The sequence below is a fragment of the Salvelinus sp. IW2-2015 genome, linkage group LG6.1 (assembly GCF_002910315.2).
Source record: "Salvelinus sp. IW2-2015 linkage group LG6.1, ASM291031v2, whole genome shotgun sequence".
In the NCBI taxonomy this organism is placed as follows: domain Eukaryota; kingdom Metazoa; phylum Chordata; class Actinopteri; order Salmoniformes; family Salmonidae; genus Salvelinus; species Salvelinus sp. IW2-2015.
In genome coordinates this window covers 8616136-8641863 of record NC_036845.1, presented here as the reverse complement: position 1 = coordinate 8641863, position 25728 = coordinate 8616136, and the positions used below count along the sequence as shown (strand labels likewise).

The following is a 25728-nucleotide window of genomic DNA, read 5'->3' as shown; positions in this document are numbered from 1 at the left end:
CGAAGCAGAGGTGAGAGGTAGCTTACCTTGGGTCCATCTCCGGAAGAGTGAAGCAGACACCCCGTTACTGCCTGGTCTTTTCCAAACTAGATCCACAACCTCTTTATTTAACTCCCCCATCGCTCTATAACACTGGTCCAACAGCCCTGGCAAACGGTTAGCTGGATAGTTAACTACAATCAAATACAGAGCTGTCACTACGCACACAGCCACGGTCCCGTTCGGGTTGGAGTAGGATAGCTAACCTTAGCTAGCGTTGTGGTTTACTCTTCGACTTTCCAGGAACTGGTGCTTTGCTTCCCTCGGAAAAGGGGGCCGGTGTCATCGGCCACAACGAAGCTCCGTGACAGGGCAATCTCCCCGGTCTGACCAGCGGACAGGCGGGAGATAGGCGCATCAACGTTAGTTAGCTACCTAGCTAATGTTAAGTGGGCGCGTCTGCCCGGCTTTCTTTGCGTGGGCCGACTTCTCCAGCAAAGCAGCGGGCGTAAACTAGTTAGCTGCCTGGTCAGCTGTCCAGATTGCTAACAATAAGTTACGGAGTCAGACTGTTAGCTAACTGCTCAATTCCCCTTGGTCCAAGTCGTAACGTTACCTTGCTACTAGTAGCCTGCTAACGTTAACTCGTTAGTACCAATTTGCTACGTTAGCTAGCTAACGTTAAATGCATCACGTTTTGATGTTCCAAAGAGCGCTGAGGCGGTGGCAGTTTAAATTCAGGTCTGAATGCCGGTAACTTTCGTTTAGTCAATTGTTAGGAGGCAAACGCCTGTAATGGATATCGAAAGTAGTAAAATCTTGAAAAAATATATACTTGTTGCCGGTATCAAAGCCTAGCTAGCAGTATGTCATTCGTTTATTTACAACAGCTGTTTGGAAATGTGTATTGAGTGACGAAAACGCTCGTAACTGTGGATTGGTCCAAATCCAGAATGTTCTTGAGGTATGGGCTCCAGCTTGGTAGCCCATTGGTGAGTTCAGACTGTCAATTATCAACGTCATATCTTTCCCGCCTATTTTCTGTCTACATTATCTCAGTGACGTTTGGTTCAATACTTTGTCAATGGCATTTGATCAAAGGCTCAACTAATTCAGGTTGTATATAATAAATGAGACACAAGGAGACCGAACATCAAATATTTTGATCAAAGACTCAACTAATTCAGGTTGTATATAATAAATGAGACACAAGAAAACGCAACATCAAATCGATTGCCTTTGGCATTCTCAAACAGCGATTTACACGGAACCCAAACCGGCTGCGCGCGTGCGCCATCGTGCGCTATCGTGCATAAATGTATTTTCCCCCCCCACACTAAACGCAGGTTAGAATATCAAAACAAACTCTGAACCAATTACATTAATTTGGGTACAGGTCGAAAAGCATTAAACATGTATGGCAATTTAGCTAGCTAGCTTGCACTTGCTAGCTAACGTGCATTTGTCCTATTTAGCTAGCTTGCTGTTGCTAGCTCATTTGTCCTGGGATATAAACATTGAGTTGTTATTTTACCTGAAATGCACAAGGACCTCTACTCCGACAATTAATCCACACATAAAACGGCCAACCGAATCGTTTCTAGTCATCTCTCCTCCTTCCAGGCTTTTTCATCTTTGAACTTATATGGTGATCCATCTAAACTTTCATAGTATTACCAAGACAACCGGCAACAAAGTTCGTCTTTCAATCCCCCACGTGGGTATAACCAATGAGGAGATGGCAAGTGGGTACCTGCTTCTATAAACCAATGTGGAGATGACTTTCAGCGTGATCAGCGTCAGAAATAGGAACGACTTCTATTTTAGCCCTTGGCATCGCAGACGCTCGTTGGCGCAATAATTGAATAACATGGTTTTCTACATTTATTTTGCGACGCTCGTGCACGCGACGTGTCCGGTCTGGTCAGCATGTACTGTCATTCATTGGGACTGGAACTGTTTGTCCACTATCATGCTCCTAGCTGCTGGGTTAACAGTACTGAGCATGTGCACTTATACCCTACGCGTGGACTAATTTATCCACATATTTTTACAGTGATTCTAACATAAATGATAGAAGTTGATTACAAATCGTTCTTATTGTAATGGGAGGCCAACCCAAGGGCAAAAAGAAGAGCAAAGTCAAGAGGAAAGATCGGTGCTCTAACGGAGGTATGTGACGTGGCTAACGCGTTAGCTAGATCGCTATAAAGGACAACTAGTGTTGTTGTCCCTGTGTGATATCATGTGTGATAGCTACAGTGCCTTCAGAAAGTATTCATACCGGTTGACTTATTTCACATTTTGTTGTCTTACAGCTGGAATTCAAAATTGATTAAATATTTTATTAAACACAATACCAAATCAAATGTATTTAAAGCCCAGTTTACATCAGCAGATGTCTCTAAGTGCTTATACTTAAACCCCAAACCGCAAACAATGCAGATGTAGAAGCACGGTGGCTTGGAAAAACTCCCTAGAAAGGCAGGAACCTAGGAAGATACCCGAGAGAGGAACCAGGCTCTGAGGGGTGGCCAGTCCTCTTCTGGTTGTGCCGGGTGGAGATTATTAGAGTACTTGGCCAGTAAAGTCAAATAATAATCACAGTGGTTGTAGACCACAAGTCAGTACCTCAGGAATAAATGTCAGTTGGCTTTTCGTAGCCGAACATTCAGAGGTTGAGACAGCAGGTGTGGTAGAGACTGAGTCGAAAACAGCAGGTCCGGGACAAGGTACAGTCGCACGTCCGGTGAACAGGTCAGGGCTCCATAGCCACAGGCAGAACAGTTGAAACTGGAGCAGCAGCACGACCATGTGGACTGGGGACAGCCAGGAGTCATCAGGTCAGGTAGTCCTGAGGCATGGTCCTAAGGCTCAGGTACTCCGGAGGAGAGGGAGAGAGAGAATTAAAGGGAGCATACTTAAATTCACACAGGACACCATGTGCCCCCGGCACATAGACTATTGCAGCATAGATACTGGAGGCTAAGACAGCGGGGGGTCAGGGGACACTGTGGCCCCTTCCGACGATACCACCGGACAAGGCCAACCAGGCAGGATATAACCCCACGACTTTGCCAAAGCACAGCCCCCACACCACTAGAGGGATGTCAACAGACCACCAACTTACTACCCAGAGATAACCCATATTGACAAAGTGAAAACATTTGTCAGTGATTACAGCTGTGAGTCTTTCTGGGTAAGTCTCGAAGCGGTTTCCACACCTGGATTGTGCAACATTTGCCCATTATTCTTTAAAAAAAATAGTCATGGTCTGCCAAAATGGTTATTCATCTTTGCTAGACAACCATTTGCAGGTCTTGCCATAGATTTTCAAGTAGATTTAAGTCAAAACTGTAACTTGGCCACTGTCTTCTTGGTAAGCAACCCCAGTGTAGATTTGTCCTAATCTTTTGGGTTATTGTCCTGCTGAAAGGTGAATTCATCTCCCGGTGTCTGGTGGATAGCATTCTGAACCAGGTTTTCCTTCAGGACTTTGCCTGTGCTTAGCTCCTTTGTTTCTTTTTTATCCAAAAAACTCCCCAGTCCTTAACAACTACAAGCATACCCATAACATGATGCAGCCACCACTATTAAACCCAGTAAAACCGTTTTAAAGCCTCCATTGGCCTCAATGTGAAATCCCCGGGCGGTTTCCTTCCTCTACAGCAACTGAGTTAGGAAGGACACCTGTATCTTTGTAGTGACTGGGTGTATCGATACACCATCCAAAGTGTAATTAATAACTTCACCATGCTCAAAGGGATATTCAATGTCTGCTTTTTGTTTTACCCTTCTACCAATAGGTGCCCTTCTTTGCGAGGCATTGGAAAACCTCCCTAGTCTTTGTGGTTGAATCTGTGTTTGATTTTCACTGCTCGACTAAATTACCTTACAGATAATTGTATGTGTGGGGCACAGGGATGAGGTAGTCATTCAAAAATCATGTTAAACACTATTATTGGTCACAGAGTGAGTCCATGCAACTTTTTATGTGACTTGTTAAGGACATTTTTACTCCTGAACTTTAGGCCTGTCATAACAAAGGGGTTGAATACTTATTGACTCAAGACTTTTCAGCTTTTCATTTTATATTTTCAAAAACATCATTCCACTTTGACATTATGGGGGTATTGTGTGTAGGCCAATGACAAAAAAATTGCAATTTAATAAATGTTCTATTCCGGCTGTAACACAACAAAATGTGGATAAAGTCGAGGGGTGTGAATACTTTCTGAAGGCACTGTAGCTCGCTAGTCCGCTCTGGAAAGAACAACCTAGCGATCTAACTTGCTAGCTAGCTACAGTAACTGTAGGCAGACTTATGTAGGCTATTGTTAACAATAGGGACTGTGTTGCAACAGGCTCTGGACTGGCAGGTCTGTCACCTCAAGATAGAATGAAGCTGAAGATGCAGGAGAAAGCCAAGAAAAAAACTGCTRARAAATATACTGTMGAACAACTATTGGAGAAGGTAGAACACAGACACACACACACACACACACACACACACACACACACTCCAGACATACTCTCTCTTACCCCTGTTTCAGATGGAGTCCGAAGTGTACGGACAGTTTGGAGTTTGCCACATGCTGTACACTAACATCTGTCCTGTGTTGTGTTTCAGACAGAGGAATGTATGGACAGTTTGGAGTTTGAGATGGCGGGGAGGTTCTGTCAGCGAGCACTAGAGGTGGAGCCTGACAACCTCCTTACCCTGGACCTGCTAGGACACATCCACTCTGAACTGGGAGACACACAGAGGGCCAAGGAAATATCCTTCAGTGTGTGTGTATGGTGTTTGCATGCATCTCTATGTGTGTTGTGCAAACGCACATGCGTGTGTGTGTTCCTTAACCCCAGCTCTAAGTGTTTCTGCGTGCGATGCAGTTGAGTCCTGATGAAGGTCATAGTAAATACATGTCTCTAGGGCAGATGCACACTGGCCATGAGGCTGTGCAATACTACACCAAAGGAATACAGATACTACTGTGTATGCTGGAGAAACACGCACAAGCCACAGTGAGTACACACACACACGTATTATGGATCTTGTTGAATGCATGTCTAACACAGAACACTAGGAGGAGCTGTTGCTTCAGTCTGAACACTTCTACTGACTGTCACAAACTGACTGTATCATAAACTGACGGTCACAAACTGGCAGCCAGAGATGCTGAAAACTTCTACCTCAACCATCACCGCAGGCAGGAGCTGAGGCAGCAGCCTCCCCACTCCAGGTCTCTGGGTCAGAGATCCCGATAGCCAGAGACGTTTGTGTGGCCTACTGTTCTGTGGCAGAGATCTACTTCACTGACCTCTGGTAACACAAACATCATATATCCATTTTTGTTACCTGAAAGGCCTGTTGTGTATTGAATTCACAGATGTGTGTTTGTGTAGTATGGAGGACAGGGCAGGAGATCAGTGTCGAGAGGCCATAGAGAGAGTGCTGACCTATCACCCTGACAACCCAGAGGCTCTACAGCTGATGGCCAGCTACCTGTTCAATACAGAGATGAACCAGGTACGTACACACACACACACACACACACTGTATAACTATAAATCAGAGGCAGGTATGTCTCACGCTAAGTTATCATCTTGTTAAAGCAGCGATCAGAGTTAATTAATGTGAGAAAATGGAATCATATGCCATTAATCTGCTGAGCTAGGCACACACACATGAATCAGTTTATGACAGATATTAATGCATAATTAGTTATGAAGCAGATACATTTGGGCACAGGGATCACATCTGACAAAGAGAGGAGGAGAAAAGATGGGGAGAGAGAGAGCAAAAGAAAGTGATAAGGGGAGAGAGAAAAATGGTCTATAACTGAACAATCGGAGCATTTGCAATTGCCATACAATTTTACGATAATCTGCTAGTCCTAGCACTGCAATGAGACAGGCCTCCAATTCTTCGGCAAGCCTTAATCTTTAGGGAGCAACAATAACAGCTAGCTAGGGATTTACTCCTAAATGACTCTAACATTTCAAAGAGGGGACGAGTTTTGGAATACTGCAGATCTTCTCAAGGTTACTTTTGATAATATCTCCTCCAGCCACCAGATGGCACTGTGGGTCTAACCAGATGGAGTTGATTTGACAGTTCAGGGGAGCAGATGTCTGGTTTTCTGTGTGTGTAGGAGGGGAGGGAGTGTGGATGCGTGGCTACCTGCCCTGAAACAGTGACGCTCCACCCAGCAGAGAGGACATAGAGGAGGAACACACACAGGTGAGAGACTTATACCACACACACACACACACACACACACACACAGGCGAGTCAAACAACCCAGAGCATAAAAGCCAAGTCAGAGGGCCAACTTATCACTCTGTGTGTGTGTGTGAGAGAGATTCTGTGAGTGAGTGCGTGTGTCTAACTGGTGTTGTTCCCTTTCCAGAGTGACATCCCACCGTATGAATCTCGCATCACCACGGCCAAACTCCTCATAGAGGCAGAAGAGTACGAGGTAGGAGTATATGTGTGTAGGATGAGTTTTCTCTGTGAAAAGGCCAGTGCTCTATATTCTTTATCTTTGCCAGAGATCATCTTCAATAATAGAGGAGTGGTCTTTACCCAGAGAGCGAGGTAAACGGAGGGAGGAACGGAGATGAGAGGATAGAGGGCTTTAGAAATGATCTGGAGGGAGAGGGGTGGAAAGGTGTGTGTGTCTGACACATTGTTTGTCTTCATCCTCCTGCATGTGTCAGCAAGCCACACACACACACACACACACACACACACACACACACTACAGACTCAGTGCATCTATTGAGGAATCAGACACAATTGAGGAGGAGGAGATGAAGTTGAAGATGGCTGTGAGCTTGGAAACATTCACCACGATAACAACAATATGGAAGCAGCAGATAACTGGAGAACAGGAGATGCCTGACAAGATAACTCAGAGCTAGAATAACAGACTATTTTAGTCTTCTATTGTTAAAAGTTTCTACACAGCAGTGGTAAAACCCAGAGGCAAGTCATTAACATCGCAGTTTTCAAACAACAACAACACACACATCGGAATCAAATAGGGAATCCATTGTTAAACAGCGGACAAGAAGCATTTGACCCAAGTAGAGCAGAGAGAGAACAAGGGAGAGGAAGACCGTGGTTACAACCAGGGTCAAATATAATTGGCTATGAATACGGATTTCTCACCCCCGTCCCAACCCTCTGTAAACGTCTTTCTCATTACTATGTTCTGCACGTGTTATTTTACATATTCAAGTTTTTCTCTGTTCTCTATGCTTTACTCACCCTCTTCTGAACCCTCAACCAATTTGATATTTCTGAACAGCTGAAATAAACTCAGTGGTGATTTGAACGAACATTCCAAAAATACACTATATATACAAAAGTATGTGGACACCTTTGAATTAGTGGATTCGGCTATTTTAGCCACACACGTTGCTGACAGGTGTATAAAATCGAGCACACAGGCATGCAATCTCCATAGACAAACATTGGCAGCACAATGGCCTTACTGAAGAGCTCAGTGACTTTCAACGTGGCACTGTCATAGGATGCCACCTTTCCAACAAGTTCATAAAATGTCTGCCCTGCTAGAGCTGCCCCGGTCAACTGTAAGTTAATCAATCAATCAAATGTATTTATAAAGCCCTTCCTACATCAGCTGATGTCACAAAGTGCTGTACAGAAACCCAGCCTAAAACAGCAAGCAATGCAGGTGTAGACGCACGTAAGTGCTGTTATTGTGAAGTAGAAGGAACAACAACTGCTCAGCCGGGAAGTGGTAGGCCACACAAGCTCACAGAACGGGACCACCGAGTGCTGAAGTGCATAGTGCGTAAAAATCGTCTGTCCTCGGTTGCAACACTCACTACCGAGTTCCAAACCGCCTCTGGAAGCAACGTCAGCACAAGAACTGTTCGTTGGGAGCTTCATGAAATGGGTTTCCATGGCCGAGCAGCCGCACACAAGCCTAATATCACCATGCACAATGGAGTAGTGTAAGGCTCACCGCCATTCGGCTCTGGAGCAGTGGAAACGCATTCTCTTACGCTCCACCATCTGGCAGTCCGTCTGACGAATCTGGGTTTGGCTGATGCCAAGAGAACGCTACATGCCCGAATTCATAGTGCCAACTGTAAAGTTTGGAGGAGAAATAATGGTCTGGGGCTGTTTTTTATGGTTCGGGCTAGGCCCCTTAGTTCCATTGAAGGGAAATGTTAATTCTACAGCACACGATGACATTCTAGACAATTCTGTGCTTCCAAATTTGTCTTCAGCACGACAGTGCCCCTGTGCAGAAAGCGAGGTCCATACAGAAATGGTTTGTTGAGATGGGTATGGAAGAACTTGACTGGCCTGCACAGAGCCCTGACCTCAACCCCATCTAACACCATTGAGACGAATTGGAACTCAGACTGCGATCCAGGCCTAATCGCCAACATCAGTGCCCAACCTCAGTAATGCTCTTGTGGTTGAATGGAAGCAAGTCCCTGTAGCAATGTTCCAACATCTAGTGGTAAGCCTTCCCAGAAGAGTGGAGGCTGTTATATCAGCAAAGGGGGGACCAACTCCATATTAATGCCCATGTTTTTGGAATGAGATGTTTGACGAGCAGGTGTCCACATACTTTTGGTCATGTAGTTTGTATATATACTGAACAAAAATATAAACGCAACATTCAACAATTTCAAAGATTTTGCTGAGTTACAGTTCATATTAGGAAATCAGTCATTCATCTATGGATTTTACATGACTGGGCAGGGGTGCAGCCATGGGTGGGTCTGGGAGGGCATAGGCCCACCCACTTGGGAGCCATGTCCACCCACTGTAGAGCCAGGCCAAAACGTCCAAAACGACATTGGAGGTGGCTTATGGTAGAGAAACTAACATTCAATTATCTGGAAATAGCTCTGGTGGACATTCCTGCAGTCAGCATGACAATTGCAAGCTCTGTGGCATTGTGTTGCGTGACAAAACAGCACATTTTAGTGACCTTTTATTGTCTCCAGCACAAGGTGCACCTGTGTTATCATGCTGTTTAATCAGCTTCTTGATATGCCACACCTGCCAGGTTGATGGATTATCTTGACAAAGGATAAAAGGCTCACAAGAAGGATGTAAACACATTTGTGCACAAAATTTGAGAGAAATAAGATTTTTGTGTTGTGTGGAATATTTAATGGTTTCTTTTATTTCCATCATTACATGTTGCGCTACTATTTTTGTTAAGTGTATATGAAGGCTAGTCCTGTTTGTTTTATAGTATATCACCATAGCACAAGTAAGACGCAGTCTACACATTGCATTGGAGCGATGTTAAAGGTCCAGTGCAGTCAAAAACGTGATTTTCCAGTTTTTTTTATATACACTGGGCCAGTTTATTAGGTACACCCATCTAGTACTGGGTTGGATCCTCCTTTGTCTCCAGAACAGCCTGGATTCTTTGGGGCATGAACATGTTGCTCAATTGGTATCAAGGGACTTGACATTCCCCACACCATTACACCACCACCACCTTTGTGCCTGTTGACACTAGGCACAATTGGGCCATGGACTCGTGCTGCTTACACCAAATTCGGAATTTCTCAGACTAGGCAATGTTTTTCCACTCTTCAGTTGTCCAGCGTTGATGATCGCGTGCCCACTGGTGCCGCTTCTTGTTTTTAGCTGATAGGAGTGGAACCCGGTGTAGTCGTCTGCTGCAATAGCCCATCCATGACAAGGACCTACGAGTTGTGCATTCGGAGATGCCGTTCTGCACACCACGGTTGTACTGCGCCGTTATTTGCCTGTTTGTGGCCCGCCTGTTAGCTTGCATGATTCTTGCCATTCTCCTTCGACCTCTCATCAATGAGCTGTTTTCGCCCACAGGACTGCCCCTGAAAGCAAGTTATTAAAAATAAAATAAAATAAAATTTAATCGCACCATTCTCGGTAAACCGTAGACACTATCGTGCGTGAAAAGCCCAGGAGGCTGGCCGTTTTTGAGATCATGGAAACGGTGTGCCTGGCACAGACGATCAAACCACACTCAATCACTTACGTCACTCATTATGCCAATTCTAACGTTCAATCGAACAGTAACTAAATGCCTCAATGCCTGTCTGCGTGCTTTATATAGCAAACCACAGTCATGTGACTCACTGTCTGTAGGAGTGAACCATTTCACATTTTTTTGTGAACAGGCTGCACCTAATAAACTGTCCACTAAGTGTATATTTCCACACTGAGGTTGGAATAATACTGTGAAAATTATCGTAATGCCCTTTTAGTGTAAGAGCTGTTTGAATAGACCGCCTAAAACATCAGCCTGTTTTTGTGGGATGCAGTTTTGGCCTGCCTGGTGACATCACCAAGGAGGTAAATTGGTTAATAGACCAATAAGAGTTCCAAACTTCGCTGCCAATAACAGCTAGTTTTCAGTTTTCCCCTCCACACTCAGACCAGTCCTAGCTAAATTCTTGCTTGAAAATTTGCTATTTTCTAAGAAGCTATTTCAGGTTGTTTTCAATGAAAATGGTTAAAAATAATCACAGTAAGGTACTTAATTGTTACTCAGAAATTATTTGATATTGAGATTAAAAAAAAAAAATGCTACATTGAACCTTTAGGTAAATTCCAAGTGTCAAATGAATCACTTTTGTTTTTCACTCATATGACAGGAGGTTACAAAGGTATGGGAGTCTGACTGAACAGACACTAATAAAGACACTACAAACACACACAAGCATGCTCACGGCTACACACAGACACATAGAGTTATAAAGGAGCTACTCCCAGGAGGGCGGTTTCTAACTGGTCCTGAAGCAAAGAGGACGACACGTTTCGTGTGTGTATTTGTTGTTGCTGTTGAGTAATCTGCAGGCAACGTTGCTGAACAGAACCATTTTACCAGAGTGCAGAGCATGGATAGAGACAAGACAAATGACTACAATAGTCAGGAGAGCTGTCACACACACACACACACACACACCGTTTCAGAGACAGAGATGCAGGAAAACCAAAGCAACTGTGAATGACAATCGGTGTATTTCAACTAAGTGAATAATGCAGGAGGTACATCTATATAAAGACCATATAAACAGGTAAAAGTACTCAGCAATTCACACAGGAATAATATTTTGTCCTAACAAGAGGTAGTGTCATGAAAACCAGTCTTAGAGTTGAGTTGTTGTCGTCATCATGGGTTGTTGTCAGGGGAATGTCTGTCTGTCTGTTGTGAGTTGATGTCTGTTTTCTCGTAAGTTGTTCCTCAGTGGTTGGCTCCTTGGAGGTCTGGAACTAACACAGATAGTTGAGTGTTTAACTACATCGGCTAAATAGTTTGATCAACCTCCGCTCTAATACAAAACATGTACTCTGTAGATCATCAGGAATGAGATGTTGATTTCCCTCTAATCAGAATGTGTTAATTAAACAAACTTAATACCTCTCAGCAGGTAATCAGCGCCAAAATTAATTAACACACACACCCTTCGTCTCTCGCATACACAAGTGATGATAAAAAGTGTAAGAGGGAAGAAGAAAACGGGACAGGTAACTCTTTGAAGAGATGCGTGCGATCGTATACACTGGGGAGGGGTAAGGTGAACTAGTCTGGAATCATCAGGACATGAGGGCGTGGACTGGTGATCAGGTCCAGTGATAAGGACTATAACTATTGACCATGACCAGTTCTGTATTGGTTGTTGAGGTCGAGGAGTATTGGAAAGGAGCGATATTGACTGATTATTGATAGTAATCATGAGATTAGCTTCGTTGTGTATTGATGACTGTGTAAGCTGTCTTGTTGCTATTGACGACCGTGTCGACGGTTCACTGGGTTCTGAGAGTCTAATCAGACTCGCTGATCACATCCATTGATTAGGGCAGCAGAAAGAGCGAGATGTGTGTGGCAGGAAACACCTCTCTCTCTGCCTCCACACACATAGCCACTCAGGCTAGGAGCAGGATGTGCTTGATATATAATGAACAACAGAAATGATGGTTTGTGTGTTTTTTTTTCTGATTTCTCTCAGACAGCAGTAGATGTGTTGGAGGGTCTACTAGAGGAAGATGACGAGGTTGTGCAGGTGAGTCATGATGTCAGTTTTTATTTATTTTTTTACAATACAAAACATCCACATACAAATGATAGCATACAGACGCACACAAACATCAACAACATCACCCCTGCCCAGGCCCACCTGCTCACACCCCCATCTCCAGCACCCGCATCACTCTCTCTGGCCTCAACTGGACCATTTTGTTTCTCTCCGTCGCCCACATACTTTCAACATTTAGACAATAAAGCATTTGACCTTTTCCATTGTGTTAATGAGGGATTGGTTGATTTCGAGTTTTAAGTGTACGTTTTTTCAAGATGATTGATGAGAAAGGTATTGTCCAACCCATTGGGTATCTCACTGCACCCTCATATGCCAAGTCTTGAAATACAGTATGACAGACTGATTAAAAGTTAATTTACATGAATACTTCTGACAGCCAACTTTCTAACTCTCCCCATAACTTTTGGACTTCACCATTCCCAGAAGGCATGGATTATTGAGTCATTATTAGTTTTACACTTAAGACATGACTCTGCCGTTGTGATGTAGAATTTATAAATTTTGTCTCTTGTATAACAAATTCTATACTTTAGTTTATACTGGGTTAAGCGTACTTTTTCGTGCACTGTAATTCTGTTAGTTACGTTCCAACATTCCCTCCATCTTGTGCTAATATCAGTTATTTTTAAGTCTTGGTTCCAATAGTTTATTTTTTCAAAGAGATTGTCAGTTGGATATGCTCTCTGCAAGGTTTTGTATACTTTACCTGTCATATGAATATCCTTTTCTGACTCAAATGGGATTCCCTCAAGATTGCTCTGATGTCCAAAATATTTTAAATAAAACAATTCTTGATATAAAACTTTTAAGTTACATGCATGTGAAAATATCTACATTGGTCAGTTCAAAATTGCTTTTTAATTCTGTCATGGAAATACATTTATTTCCTATTACCGTCATTTACAGTTTCTATGCCCTTAGTTTTCAATGTGGACCATTTTATCTGTGAATTCTGAAAAGCTAATTCTGAAGTGATATTGGTTCTTGTAGAATATGTAAAATGTTATTCCATTGTTATAGTGTTCTTAACTATGAAGTTGTTCATGTTTTTACCTTTATCCTTTGAAAATAGACACGTGAAAAGATTCTGGGGCAGTTTTCTTTTGTGTGTGAAGTGAGCAGGAGATACACCTGCAGCCTCCGTTCAGTTTTCTCTGCTCCAGAGCCATATTGGTATTCTTTGCAAGAGGTGTGTGTGTGTGACGATCTAACTGCAGTGTGCTTATTCTTTCTCACCCTTCCTCCTACACACCTCAGCTGACAGATTGAGAGCAGTCACTTGCTGAACCTTTGAACTCATTCAGGAGACACCTGCTCTAAGCAGAAGCACACACACATATATATATATAATATACACACACACACACACACACAGTTTGAACTCCTATGAATATACAGTAAAGTGTTTGTTTTGTCAGTAGTGTTCTCGAGCACCATCAGAATAACCTGTATAACACAACTGGAAATGACGATGACACAACCTACTCTAAACCCTCTATCCACAGCTCAAACTGTATTTGTGCTAACCATTCTTTTTGATAAGTCACCCACCTCGGGAACTCATGCATTGTTAATGGACCCAAACAGCTGCCAGTAGTCAAGGTGGTGGTACCTAACTAACTCCCTGTACAATGTAGTACTTTGTCAACAGGTTTGGTAAACTTGGAATTCTGACTCTTTCTAAGTCTTTACGTAGACCTTGTTAAAACTATTAAAACTCTCTAGAACCAGATGGTATCTGTGACTGTTGTCTCATCCAAGAGGACTGATTGACACCTACTTACTGTAGACTTATCAGTAAGAGAGTAACGTGTGGGTGTTGTGTGGATTCTCTGAAGTTCTTAATTAGCTGGCTCGTTAATTTTCTGAGACGAGTGGTGGGTGTGCTCATGAAGAGTGTGTGTGTGTGCTTAGTTTAATAGAGCCATAAATACGAGCAAAACAGACCATATTTCATAAACACTTTGAAAGAGACTTATTCTAATGGAGTTTCTTTTGAGGAAGCAAAGACATTCTGATTGAAGTAGCAACCCAGATCTAGACACGCACATGCACCTACAGGTCAGTGTGTGTATTCAAACCGCTATGCTCAACTTAAGTTACAGAGTTGTAGATCCGGTCATGAAGAGGATGCTTCTAATAATTGTATAATCATTCAAAAGGCATAAAGTTATGTTCAGCCTTCAAGCCTCTCGTCTTCATGAGTGTGTGCGTGCATGCATGGGTCTGCTGATAGAGGTGGAGGTCGCTGTTGTTTTCTGCTGTAAAATGAATAGTAAATGAGAGGAATGTTAATGTCCTGCTTCTGCAAGAAGTGTGGGTGGCTGATCCTTGGCCTCAGATGAGACACACACCCACACAAACTTCTGAAGTACAAGTGTGCTGTGTGTTGTAGGTGGAAGGATGAGGGTAAACTATGTAGGGTATGTTTTAATGTGGGTGTGTACAGTATTGGTATGAGGGAGAGAGAATACAACAGGTAGTTGAGAGGAGAGAAGGAATGGAATGTGTGTAGCTGTGKTTTGTCCTTTAGTCTGTAAGTTGTGTGTGTGTGTGTGTGACAGCACKTTCAGATTGGCGCGTGGAGACGGAAGTTTGCGAAGACAAACTGCTGCAGCACAGGCCCAGCTCTTTACCATAGTGGCAGCTCATGAGGATGCTGTGAGCATTTCAATAAGTGCCTCCGGTGTGTGCGCGTGTGTAAAGCCTGTTTGTCACAGTTCCAGGTACAGATTTCACGCAGACTAGACCGTTAAATGTGTTTCCCCTGTCACAGCTGAGCTCACTTAATAAAATACATATTTCTTTCTCTCTCTCACAGGTGTGGTATCTCTCAGGCTGGGTGTGTTACCTGCAGATGGAGGAGAGAAGAAGGGAGGAGAGAGAAGAGAGCGATGAGGAGAGGGAGGAGCGTGAAGCGTTGAAGGAGGCGGCCAGATCTTACCTGACCAAAGCCAAGAAGGTAAACACACACACACACACACACACACACTGATGAGGCTATGTATTGATGTAAGTCTGTTTGGTTGATATTGTACTTTCAGCTTGTACAGTCAGTAATACACATGTATGATACAGAGCTTCACTGCTGGCAGGGATTCTGAAATGTTAACTCTATCTTAATCGTTTTCTTACCTCGAGAAGCTACGTGTCGGTCTTAGAATTTGGTGTGTTTTTGTGTGTGTGGTGTGGATGTGTTTAACTATACTTGTGGAGACCAGAAGTCCCCACGAATAGTAAACAAACAAAAGGGRAAGGTTAGAATTAGTTTTAGGGTTAGGAGCTAGGGTTCATTTTTAAGGTTAGGGTTATTAGGTAAGGTTTTGGGGTTAAGGTTAAGGGTTAGGGAAATAGGATTTTGAATGGGACTGAATTGTGTGTGTGTGTCCCCACAAGGTTAGTTATACAAGACTGTGTGTTTTAGTTATGCGCGGGTCAGCTGTTTGTTCAACCACCCATAATTGCTAATAACCCATCCGCAACCGCCAAACTATGTGCAACCGCCAACCATCCGACCCGCTAATATAGAAAATGCGCTGTACAGTCAGAGATGCTGGGAAAAAATTTTGACTGGGGATGCAGGATTTATTTTTTTACGCCTAATTTATTAGATAGGTCTATTTTTCTGCTTTCCAACATTTTGTTAGGCGATTTGTTACTCAACTTGTCTATAATTAGATACATGCAGCTTCTGTCATTTACTTGTTGCCTTAGAACAGTGGTTCCAAAACTTTTTATAGTCCCGTACCTCTTCAAACATTCAACCTCCAGCTGCGTACCCCCTCTAGAACCAGTGTCAGCACACTCTCAAATGTTGTTTTTTGAAATCATTGTAGTCTGCCATACACACTATACAATACATTTATTAAACATAAGAATGAGTATGAGTTTTTGTCACAACCCAGCTCGTGGGAAGTGACAAAGAGCTCTTATAGGACCAGGACACAAATAATAATATAATAATAATCAATCATTTAGATCTTTATTTAACCATTTAACCTTACATATAAAACCTTATTTGTTCATCGAAAATTGTGAATTACTCACCACAGGTTAATGAGAAGGGTGTGCTTGAAAGGATGCACATAACTCTGCAATGTTGGGTTGTATTGGAGAGAGTCTCAGTCTTAAATAATTTTCCACACACAGTCTGTGCCTGTATTTCGTTTTCATGCTAGTGAGGGCTGAGAATACACTCTCACATAGGTACGTGGTTGCAAAGGGCATCAGAGTCTTAACAGCGAGATTTGCCCTGTCTCTTATACACATCTAGATGTGTATAAGAGACAGGTTAATGGACCCAAACAGCTGCCAGTAGTCAAGGTGGTGGTACCTAACTCGCTGTACAAAGTAGTACTTTGTCAACATTTTTGGCAACAATAGAATTCTGACTTAGACGTCTTTACATAGACCTTGTTAAAACTACAAATACTCTCTAGAACGAGATGGTATCTGTGACTGTTGTCTCGTCCAAGAGGACTGATTGACACCTACTTACTGTCGACTTATCATTAAGAGAGTAACGCGTGGGTGTTGAGTGGATTCTCTGATCTTCTTAATTAGCTGGCTCGTTCATTAGCTGAGACGAGTGGTGTGTGTGCTTAGTTTAATACAACCATAAATACGAGCAAAACAGACCATATTTCATAAACACTTTCAAAGAGACTTTGAGGAAGCAAAGACATTCTGATTGAAGTAGCAACCCAGATCTAGACACACACATGCACACACAGGTCAGTGCGTGTATTCAAATGTTCTGAAACCGCTATGCTCAACTTAAGTTACGAAGTTGTAGATCAGGTCATGAAGAGGATGCTTCTAATAATTGTATAATCATTCAAAAGGCATAAAGTTATGTTCCGCCTTCAAGCCTCTTGTCTTCATGAGTGCGTGCATGCATGCATGTAATGGGTCTACTGATAGAGGTGGAGGTCGCTGTTGTTTTCTGCTGTAAAATGAATAGTAAATGAGAGGAATGTTAATGTCCTGCTTCTGTAAGAAGTGTGGGTGGCTGATCCTTGTCCTCAGATGAGATACCCACACACACACGTTTCTGAAGCACAAGTGTGTTGTAGGTGGAAGGATGAGGGTAAACTATGTAGGGTGTGTTTTAATGTGGGTGTGTACAGTATTGGTATGAGGGAGAGAGAATACAGCAGGTAGTTGAGAGGTGAGAAGGAATGTAATGTGTGTAGCTGTGTTTTGTCCTTTAGTCTGTAAGTGGTGTGTGTGTGTGTGTGTGTGTGTGTGTGTGTGTGTGTGTGTGTGTGTGTGTGTGTGTGTGACAGCGCTGTCAGATTGACGCATGGAGACGAAAGTTCGCGAAGACAAACTGCAGCGGCACAGGCCCAGCTCGTTACCATAGTGGCAGCTCATGAGGATGCTGTGAGCATTTCAATAAGTGCCTCCGGTGTGTGCGCGTGTGTAAAGCCTGTTTGTCACAGTTCCAGGTACAGATTTCACGCAGACTAGACCGTTAAATGTGTTTCCCCTGTCACAGCTGAGCTCACTTAATAAAATACACCTTTCTCTCTCTCACAGGTGTGGTATCTCAGGCTGGGTGTGTTACCTGCAGATAGAGAGAGCGAAGGAGGAGAGAACAAAGGAGGAGAGAGAAAAGAGCGATGAGAGAACAAGGGAGGAGAGAGAAGAGAGCGATGAGAGAACAAGGGAGGAGGGAGAAGAGAGGGAGGAGCGTGAAGCGTTGGAGGCAGCCAGATCTTACCTGACCAAAGCCAAGAAGGTACACACACTGATGAGGCCATGTATTGATGTCAGTCTGTTTGGTCAATATTGTACTGTCAGCTTGTACAGTCAGTAATACACATGTATGATACAGAGCTTCACTGCTGGCAGTGATTCTGAAATGTTAACCCTATCTTAATTTAGAATTTTGTTACACTCTATATGGAGAGCCCTATGAAGTGTGTGTGTGTGTGATTGTGTCCCCACGAATAGTAAACAAACAAAAGGGGTTAAGGTTAGAATTACTTTTAGGAGCTAGGGTTCAGTTTTGGGGTTAAGGTTAGAGAAATAGGATTTTGAATGGGACTGAATTGTGTGTCCCCACAAGGTTAGTTGTACAAGACTGCGTGTGTGTTTTAGTTAAGCGCCGGTCAGCTGTTTGTTCAACCCCACCGCAATTGCTTATAAGCCATCCGCAACCGCCAAATTATGTGATGAGGCTCGCATCTGACCGCTAATATAGAAAATGTCCTGTACAGTCAGATGCTGGAATACTTTTTTAACTGGGGGTGCAGGATTCATTTTTAGATGGGCATATGTTTCTGCTTTCCGACTTTTTGTTAGGCTATTTGTTACTCAACTTGTCTATAATTAGATACATGCAGCTTTTGTCATTTACTTGTTGCCTTAGAAAACAAAATAAACCCTTGTTCAACAGAATATGTATGTATGCATCGATAGAATGAATGCTTCAATCTAGTTGACATCGGTAAAGTTCTTTCATCTGTTTCTCTGCGCAGAAATAACCCCCAAAAATGGTAATGATTTTCTGTGCAAAATTCCCAAATGACCAACATTTGACCAGTTTTAAGTAGGGATGCAACAGTGCAGTGGGCCCGCGGTTCGGTATGTATCACAGTTTGTGGGGTACGGGTTCGGTATCTTTATATTTAAGAAAAGTGTGCGCTTGTATGACTCATAAAGGGGACGAGTTGGCAACACGTAGCTCTTCATCTCCCAATCCAGTACATAGTGAACCGTCACAGTGAGGTAGCATTGAGTTGCTCTGGAGGTCCAACTATCAGTGGAGAGAGCTAGATAGGGTGTCTGTGTCCATTCCAATTTCTCTCCGTGATGTTTCATAGAGTTTGGGAATTACTTCGCTGCTGAAATGTGTGCGGGAGGGGACATTGTAACGCGGTAAAAAAACATTTCATCAGGTGACGAAATCCAGAGTCAGTAACCACCGAATAGGGCTGCAAATCTTTGGCTATGAATACTCCCACTGCTTTCGTTATTTCTTTGTGTTTTTTTAATTTGTCGCAAATTGTTGTTGGAAGGGAGCAGCGAGAGATTGTTGTGTTTTCACTAACGAGTGGACGCTCCAGCTCCACCTGCAAGGGATAGGGCTGAGTGATGGCGACGTAAATGACACATCTAGTCTGAAGTGTTTCCACTCGAGTAGCCGACAGTGGCAAAGCAATGCTTGCAGACTGTACTTTGTTTGTTTACGGTCTTCTTACCCTCATCATCGTATTGAACGCTGAATCCAAAATGTTCCCACACAGCGGATTTGAAAGACGGCGTTGCTTCTCTCTGTCTTGCCATTGTCACGTTGGAGCTGAGAGAATATTATTTTTAGTTTCCATTCTCTTCATGGGGCCCCTTTAGGGAGGTTTCCTACTGTGATGTCATTGCAAATCGTCCATTGGTTGTTTAAGGGGAGGGGGTTGCTGTCACTGCGGTTGCCACATTTTGAGACATTGCTGTGGAGTAAAGTTTGTCAGCCCTCAGGAGCCCCCTAACGGCCACAAACTGCGCGTCTGGTTTGGTGGATCTGAATGTGCGTGTAGTCTGCAGCCCAATAAGCAAGTTTTGGAAATTATAGGAAAATGACAGGCATATCGTAATTCCGCGGTTCACGTGTGTGTATTGAGCCGTAGGGGGCATACCGAACGGTTCGATAACATACTGTGTACCCTTGCATCCCTAGTTTTAAGGGAGTTAAAAGCTGTGAAAACGACCCAACATGTTTCTGATAAGATTCAATTTGGGGTTGGATGCATGGTTGGATGAAATACTATCAGCTTTTTCGATGCTGATAAAGATAGGACCTTTACAGACGGTCCCTAACCGCGCATTCATTCTCAAGATAAATAAATAATATTTCTCCACTGCTCTTTCCAAGTCAATTTACATTTGGTGTATAATTTTACTGCAAGAACTGCTTAATTCTGCAGGAGTTAATATTAAGAACGCGAGAGGTGATAGACCCACAGTTAGTGTCCAGAATTCAGTTCCTATTCCATTTAACCCATCTGAACTGTACAGGTCCCTTGACATATTTGAAGTCCCAGTCTTGTGACTGTCAAATTTGTATAGCTCCTCACAACCATCACACATCATCTTTCCCATATATTACTTTTCTGGTCCTCCTTCTCTTTATTTTAAACTCCATTTCGCAGCTTTTCTCTTATTGAATTATACTCTGACATTGTCCTTTTTGCCTCAGTGGACCGACGTAAAATTTTCTGCCAGTGTTCCCAAAAGCATTTGGCAATTGCTGTGTATTTGGCGCCTGTACAGTTAGGCCCTGAAGCCTAGGCTTACGCACTGACTTCAGATACAAATAATTAAAGGAAAACCCCAATGTAACCTATAGCTATGAATTGCACAATAATTATACATTTATGGATTTTTCTCTTTATTCAACCCGCCCGCCTGCCACCCACCCTTAATCCACACAATATTTCATGACCATAAACCTGCCCAGCCCACGGATATAACCACGGGGACTGCGGGTTAGTTTCAACCCGCGCATCACAAGTGTGTGTATGAGAGTCTTCCCTCGTAGCAGACCAGTGTTTGTGAGCGTGGTGTTAATTATTAAAGTGTTCAGTCTCAAAGTTAGTCAGAAACACTGAACATGTTAATGAGGCCTACTACACACTGGCTTGTTTAGACACAAGTCCACTTCTAGCATACTTAATTATGTTGTTAGCACTGTTTGTGTGAGTGTGCATATTTAATTACATTTGTGCATGTCTGTGCCTGTGTATGTGTCTGTGCACATTTGATTATGTTCGTTAGAAATATCTCCATTATTCATTTCCCCGCTGATGAATGTGCTTCGCCACGTTACTTCTAAAGAGACAGACCCTGTTTCTCTTCGGCTCCCTCTCATGGAAGTTTACAAGGGGGTTGGATGATGGTTGACCTTGACATCCCTCCAACCATCCCTCAACCCCTCTTAGAGGAGAGAAGAGGAGCTGTAAACTTTTAGCCCCTTATAAAGCCACAAATAGCTGTATGCAATTTGTATGTTTGACACAGGCATGAACACCATGCACACACACACACACACACACACACACACACACACACANNNNCACACACACACACACACACACACACAGAGGTAGTGGTGTGAACAGTACATGTCTTTGGCAATKTATCTCTCWCTAGGGGAGTCGTACACACATACGTGCACACACCAGGGTTTCTGTTAGCTGACAATAGCCTGCTTTTGGCGTAAAATATATTTTCAAACTTTAAGTAAAACTGTTCAGGAGAAGAAAAATAATCCCATAAATACCAGTGGATGTAAACACATTTGACCACTTCATGCTTAACGGTCTACAGGTTAATTTGCATAATTGAGTGGAATTACATTGGTGCGTGTACTTCCGTTAGTCGTTATGTTTATCACATGCTCACAGCATACAGACACAGAACCTATGAGAGGACAATCTGTTAGACAGCGCGAGAGCTGCTGCTACAGCTTCTCAAACAGCTCATTAGTTGCTGCTGGAGTTAAAGGTGCTTTTATAAGCCCAGTCATTCTAAAACAATTCTAAATCCACAATTTAAAAAGAGCTAGGACTACTATTTTTATTTCTCAACTGGTAGGCCTAATTGAAGCGCGCTTCCTATTCGCCATTCAAGTGCATGTAGGCAACTTTAGGCAGGCTTCAGCGCGTCACACATCACTTTGCAATGCGCTGGAAGCAGTATGCATTTTGAAAACATAATTGTTTGAAACCTGAACATTTTACTTCATATGATGAGGCATGTCTTACCGCGCTTCAAAGTAAAAACCGACCGTCGAAACGTGGAGGCAATTATTTATTTCATTTATCAGTAGCCAAAGGCACAATCATAGTCATATTAGCAACCCGTGGTAGTTGTTGCATCTTTAGATCTCCCCTCTTTCTAAATATTATTTTTCATCCCTTGTCACATGAAACCACTCACATGTGCGTTTGACAACAGTGTCTACCGCTAATTGCATTATGGAGCATACATTCACGAGTAGCCTTGTGCACTTTGCTGCGCTTATAATGTGAAGAATTAATAGTTTATCAACGTTCTGATCTGTTGCATCAGCCTCATTGCTTATAAAAAAAAAAAAAAATGTTATGTAGCCTAGGCCTACTGGTTGTATGAATTTGGGATATATTGTCCCACAACTGTCCCAGAGTCTGTTTGGAATAGGCTATTTCTTTCTCAACAAGCTGACCAATAGAATAGGTAAACTTTTTCCACTATGGGGGATAGTAGATTGACATAGGCTAGGGGTTTTTCTGTTACTCGTCTTGTTGGCTGAGGAAAAGTATATGTGGCAGTTATTCTAACATCTTCAAATTGCTCATCGGAATTAGGTAAGAAGGACGCACACCGTTGCATCCTCGACTTGCATGTTCTGAGTAACCATTATCTAAATGTGAGTTCTGTCATTCTGAGCTCCGTGGGTGGACGCTCTAATCAGGTTGCGCACCCAATGCATATAGGTCTGGTAAATCTCTCAAATGTCCGTTAAATGAAAATGCTGCCAGTTAAATGTCCGGCGCCACATTTTCCTAACAAAAACCCTGACACACACACTTAACACTTCACTCCTGGAGTTCACTCACGCTTTTCAGCCACAGCATTAAAATTACATCACACACACACCCTCCAAGCCATCCATACCCTAAGGGATCGCCTCTAGCTCATCAAAGAGTAAAACGCTTGACCTCCACTTGCTCCTTCCCCCCCACACTCATTTATATACACACACACACATACTCTTTTACTCCACACACACAATGCTGCCTCTCTGTGTGATGTTTTTACTATTGATTTCACCTCCTCTGCTGTTAACCATACCACACCATCCCTCAGCCCTCTACTCCCCTACACTCCACCTCTCACATCATTCCCTACCCTGCTCTCCTCATCTCCTGAGAGAGTGGGTGTGTGTTTCTAGGTTGGAGTTTGAGCAGTGATCTGTCACACAGACAGGAAGGTCACTTGTGGAGCAGAGAGAGAAGCCAGGGGGGAGAAAGATGGAGAAGGTGAAGAGAGGGATGAAGAAAGTAGTGTGGTTCAGGAGGAAACGAGAGAGGGTGAAGGATGGAGGGAGTGGAGACACAGCAGGAGAGATTTGTAGGAAGTTTGAGAGGAGCTGAGATAGGAGAGGGGGATTGTGATTTAGAGGGAAGTGAGGAGAAAGTCCTTGATCTCTATTAGATTCACCCAAAGAAAGAAAGAAAGTAAGTCTATCATTCATTTTGCCTCAAGGGCACATCGACTCTCACTTTCACAATTTCTGCTGCTCTTTTTATGAGATGTGTGCCATTTATTGTATGTACACTTCAACCTGAACCACAAGGAAAGCGATAGGGATCTGGAGCGTGAGGAGAGAAAGCGGAAGGAGAGAGAGAGGGTGAGATAATTAAAGGGTTAATTTCCCTCCTCTCTCTTCATAGGTCAACACCTTCACCCCCTGTCACAACGGCTTAAGAAAGACGTGTCATTGGGTGTGTGTACGTGTGGCAGTGGCCAGATGTGCCTCAGAGACTCCAGGCTTTGAGGGAAAGCTTGGATTAGACCAGAGAACCTGCTGACCCGTGATGCACACACACAGACCAGCTGACCAGTGAAAGAGAGATACACAAACACACTTTCACACATACACACCACACAGAGCAGCCAACCTGTGAAAGAAGGGAGGGAAACTTGCATTACTCTAAATGAGAAATGTGTTTAATTGATTGTGTGGCTTTGCTGAGCTCAGCACTCTTCTCTAATGTATAACACTGTTTATTTAACTAACGGCTATCGCAATGAAAAATGATACTATCCTGGCAGATGCGTTCCTCTTTATAAATGAGCATTCCATAAACGTCACAGCTTATGTTGAATAAGTACATTTTATTGATATGCCATGCTACTCAATTGATCAGCTTGAAAATGAAGGACATCAACTGTCTCCAAATGAGCTCCTAGGGGGCCAAGCGTCTTCAGCAGGGCCTACTGCTTGGAGACTGTTCCTAGGGTGACACAAACGTATGCACATACGCACACACAAACTATTTTGGCAGGGTTACACTAAGTGTGAAGGTGATCTGTTCCTGCTGCTGTTTGTACTTTGTGTGCGTGTGCATGTGCGTGCGTGCATGGATGAGACAGAATAATGCAGTTCAGCCCAGATTCTCAGACCTGCTTATCTCCCTCACTAGAGGAGAAGTTGTTTCGAGCATAAGGAATGAATCAGTGTGTGGTGGGTTCCGTTCTGTTATCAGTTCAGTGCTTCCACTCAGGCAGAGAGTTTTATACACCGGGAAATCTACTGGTCCCCTCTACAATAGGCTTTTGTAATGGCCCTGCTTCACAGCACATTTCACTGAGGTAACAACAGCAACACTGTATGCGAGAGAGAGCAGAGAAATCCTATCTGCTTTCCTTGTTCTGCTGAGCCCAATACACCAGGAAAGAGGCATTTTTCACAATAAGTCATGGTGGAAATGTGCATGTATGTAACAAACTGTGTCTCTCTCTCTCTCTCCAGCTATACGTGAAGTTGCGCTGTGACGACGGACCCATACTGGAGCACATGGAGCAGCTGCTGGTGGAACTGGGGGGTGAGACAGAGGGGGAGGAGTGGGAGACAGACCCTACCCTGGATGAAGACCAGTAGTGACGATGAGGAGGAGGAAGCCATGGAACATTGACCACACCCCTCTCTCTCTCTCTACCAGTGATCTAGTGGTAAAACAGTGGGTTAGTAACGCTGAGAGACGTTCGTGGTGAATAAAGTAACGCTCTCTATATTTCCAATGCATTTTTCTGTGATAGGTGGGGAAATGCACAGGCAAAATAAAAAAGTGTGTAAAAGGCGTTTAGACTGTATACCCCTGTCTACTTTTATAGTACACTATTAACTCGGACATTAAATAAAGGTAAAGTTTTTTAGAAATGTAGTTTATAAAGACCTCTTACCTATCACTGTACACCTTACAAACTAGACCAGATGCAACACTTTGTTTGAAAGCGGCAGAGTTGCGACTGTTGATGGGCCCTTGTGAGAGAATGAATGGGCCCTTGAGTTTTCTCTGAGTTTCACTGTCTCTCTCTCTAGATATTGTCTGTATTGTGTCCTCAGAAGTGCCTTTCTTCTGTTCAACCCTGAGTTTCCCAGAATCATATGACCTCTCTCTCTGTCATATTAGTGCTGAATTGTTTTCTGTATTAGAAAAGAGTGATTGACATGTCGACTCAAGCTTTGTTTCCATTGTCCTGGAATGAACCAGATAAAAAAACAACTTCAATGCTGTTTATTTTCTGTATTTTTCTCCTCTCAATCTGATACTTTTTTTGATACATGTTGTAATAATGAGGTGAATGTTTGCTTCCCTTCATGACCCAGGCTCATTTTAGAAAGAGATTCCAATTTGAATGTGACCTGCTAAAATAAAGAACTAATACAGAACAGATACTGTAGTGTTGTGGAGTTCATGAGGAGTGAGTATTGAGAGATGGAGGGGGTAGAGATGAGTAACAGATGAAGGGAGAGAGGAGAGTGAAGGTTGAGAGGTGAGTGTTGTAGACACACAGGCATGGTCACTAACTATAACTATGATTGTTTTGTCTTTATCTTTTGGGGTCTAGTATTGACTTTTTGCTAGCTAGGGCCATCTACTT

The 25728-nt window shown here is 43.1% G+C and overlaps 2 protein-coding genes across 3 annotated transcripts in view; one reads left to right on the top strand and one right to left on the bottom strand.

Moving 5' to 3' along the window:
• Nucleotides 1-901, bottom strand: part of LOC111964980 (ubiquitin carboxyl-terminal hydrolase MINDY-3-like) — a 48026-nt gene extending 47125 nt beyond the window's left edge. Inside the window, exon 1 of one of the 2 annotated variants that reach the window (XM_023988886.2) lies at nt 27-901. In XM_023988886.2, the coding sequence (XP_023844654.1) occupies nt 27-120 (94 nt within the window). In that variant the 5' untranslated portion in view covers nt 121-901. The remainder of the gene's footprint in view (nt 1-26) is intronic. The other variant, XM_023988887.2, reaches the window with a different exon arrangement.
• A 1152-nt stretch (nt 902-2053) lies between these two features.
• On the top strand, nt 2054-25470 carry LOC111964985 (uncharacterized). Its single transcript, XM_070443991.1, is given in 13 exon segments — nt 2054-2151; nt 4344-4453; nt 4610-4766; nt 4853-5008; nt 5194-5305; nt 5386-5513; nt 6143-6174; nt 6176-6223; nt 6393-6461; nt 11989-12042; nt 14900-15040; nt 24596-24717; nt 24719-25470. Coding segments are annotated over 13 exon segments (1236 nt in total). The 5' UTR covers nt 2054-2084; the 3' UTR covers nt 24759-25470.
• The last annotated feature ends 258 nt before the right edge of the window (nt 25471-25728 follow it).